The 2,049-nt window shown below is 53.4% G+C and overlaps 1 protein-coding gene across 1 annotated transcript; it reads left to right on the top strand.

The window, feature by feature from the left end:
* The first annotated feature begins 202 nt into the window (after positions 1–202).
* LOC138610846 (probable G-protein coupled receptor 21) lies at positions 203–1,273 on the top strand. The gene has a single exon (XM_069683689.1). It carries the CDS (start codon positions 203–205, stop codon positions 1,271–1,273), a length of 1,071 nt encoding a protein of 356 aa, XP_069539790.1.
* The last annotated feature ends 776 nt before the right edge of the window (positions 1,274–2,049 follow it).

Below are 2,049 nucleotides of genomic sequence, written 5' to 3'. Positions count from 1 at the left end.
ATCCAGCGATGGATTACTGCTTCAGACTCTCTGCCCGCTGAGCGAGAAAAGATGCTGATTTAAGAAGAACTGGAGGTTTTGCTTTTGCAGCAGAAGACAGGACGACTAACTTTGGGATTACAAAAGAGACTTGGATGACCGGATGACGGCTATGTTGACTTAAAACCTGCCCTTCTCCCCCCTTCTCCCCTCCAGTCCAAACATGAACTCTTCCTACGATGCGAACCAAAGCGGTTCTTCCCCGTTCTGCCTGCTCGGCGCTGTAGGTTACTCCCGCAGCCTGGACACCTGCGTGCTGGAGGTTGTTGTCATCCTCTTCCTCACCGTGCTCATAATCGCCGGCAATCTGGTGGTGATCTTCGTCTTCCACTGCGCCCCGCTGCTGCACCACCACACCACCAGCCACTTCATCCAGACCATGGCGTACGCCGACCTGCTGGTGGGCGTCAGCTGCCTGGTGCCCTCGCTGTCCCTCCTGCACTACCTCCGCGGCCTGAACGAGGAGCTCACCTGTAAGGCGTTTGGCTATATGGTGTCTGTGCTGAAGAGCGTCTCCATGGCATCACTGGCATGCATCAGCGTGGACCGCTACATCGCAATCACCCGCCCGCTGTCGTACGCCACGCTGGTGACGCCGTGCCGGCTCAGGGTGTGCATCGTCCTCATCTGGGTTTATTCTGCTCTTATCTTCCTGCCATCCTTCTTCGGCTGGGGGAAGCCGGGTTATCATGGGGACATATTTCAGTGGTGCGCAGACTCCTGGAAGACCAACCCGGGGTTCAGCACCTTCATTGCGGCGCTGCTCTATGCACCAGCGGCGCTCACCGTCTGCTTCACCTACGGGAGTATATTCCGGATCTGCCGGCAGCACACGAGGGAGATCACGCAGCGACATGCGCGCTTCAGCTCGCAGGTCGAGGGGGATAAACCTGAGCGAGGGGAGCGCTGCGAGGGCCACGCAGACAAACGCTACGCCATGGTGCTGTTCCGCATCACCAGTGTCTTCTACGTGCTGTGGATGCCCTACATCCTCTACTTCCTCCTGGAGAGCGCCGGGCTGTATCATCACAAGGTGGCGTCCTTCCTCACAACATGGTTAGCGATTAGCAACAGCTTCTGCAACTGTCTCATCTACAGCCTCTCCAACAGCGTCTTCCGGAAAGGTCTCGGCCGCCTCTTCAGCCCGTTGGTTCCTTCCTGCCTCGGCTGCACGGAAGCAAAGAAGGCTCCGGCTCCTGTCAGCCAGCGACCGGACCCTCGATGCCAAGTATGAGGTCTGACGATGAGGGATTCGGTTCGCTCACTTTGGAGGCATCACCACTCTGTGTGTGCTTTGCTCTCGGCTGCAGAAGCATGACACAGGTCTTTTTGGTCCCACAGTGTTGAGGACCTCCTGCACGGAGCTCAGAGAGGTGCCCTTGCAGATGCCTGTCGGTCGTCTCAGAGGTTGATTTAGGGGAAAAAGGAGGCTGAGAGGTTCCTTCTGGGTCTCTGAATGTCCTGCAAGGATTCAAAGCTGCAACTCGGAGAAAAGAAGTCTGATATTAAAGTCTGACTGTGGGAATAAGATTCCCTCCTGCCTGCGCTGAACGAAGAACTCCCAGATGCAAAAAAAGGAAAGCACAACACGACTTGTGTTTTGTGATCCGCTGAAATGCAAATAATATTTTAAGTCTTTAAATCTGCAAATTTTCTTGGTTACTTCAGGGTAGAAAAAGGTGATGCAAAAAAAACTAAGACTATTGATCTGTTTCCCTTTCGGGATCTGATGAGCTAATGAGTGTGTGAAAACAATACAATCAGCCTGCGTGTGTGAGTTTAAACGTGTATCCAATGAGCTCACGTCCCAGAGAGAAGATTGAGATTCACTGAGGAGCTCACGAGTGTTTTATCAGAAGGATTTCACCCTTTTGTAGTCGTGTTGGTGGGAAGCTCGGAGTATGTTTACACAGTCTGCGGTTTCACATGAAAATGTTGATTTAAGAATTAGCTTTACTTTCTAAGATGGCCGCTGACCCGGGAGGAAGGTTTCCTGCCAGCAGACGGAGG

This window comes from Semicossyphus pulcher, unplaced genomic scaffold (genome assembly GCF_022749685.1).
Source record: "Semicossyphus pulcher isolate SPU_LCO1_2020_fin unplaced genomic scaffold, fSemPul1.0.p SCAF_6, whole genome shotgun sequence".
NCBI classification, from domain to species: Eukaryota; Metazoa; Chordata; class Actinopteri; order Labriformes; family Labridae; genus Semicossyphus; species Semicossyphus pulcher.
The sequence above is the reverse complement of the archived record's forward strand: the minus strand, read 5'-3'. Positions and strand labels throughout refer to the sequence as shown.

Excerpts from the sequence above, each read along its gene's own strand:
- LOC138610846 (XM_069683689.1), top strand. The coding sequence starts at position 203 with ATGAACTCTTCCTACGATGCGAACCAAAGCGGTTCTTCCCCGTTCTGC.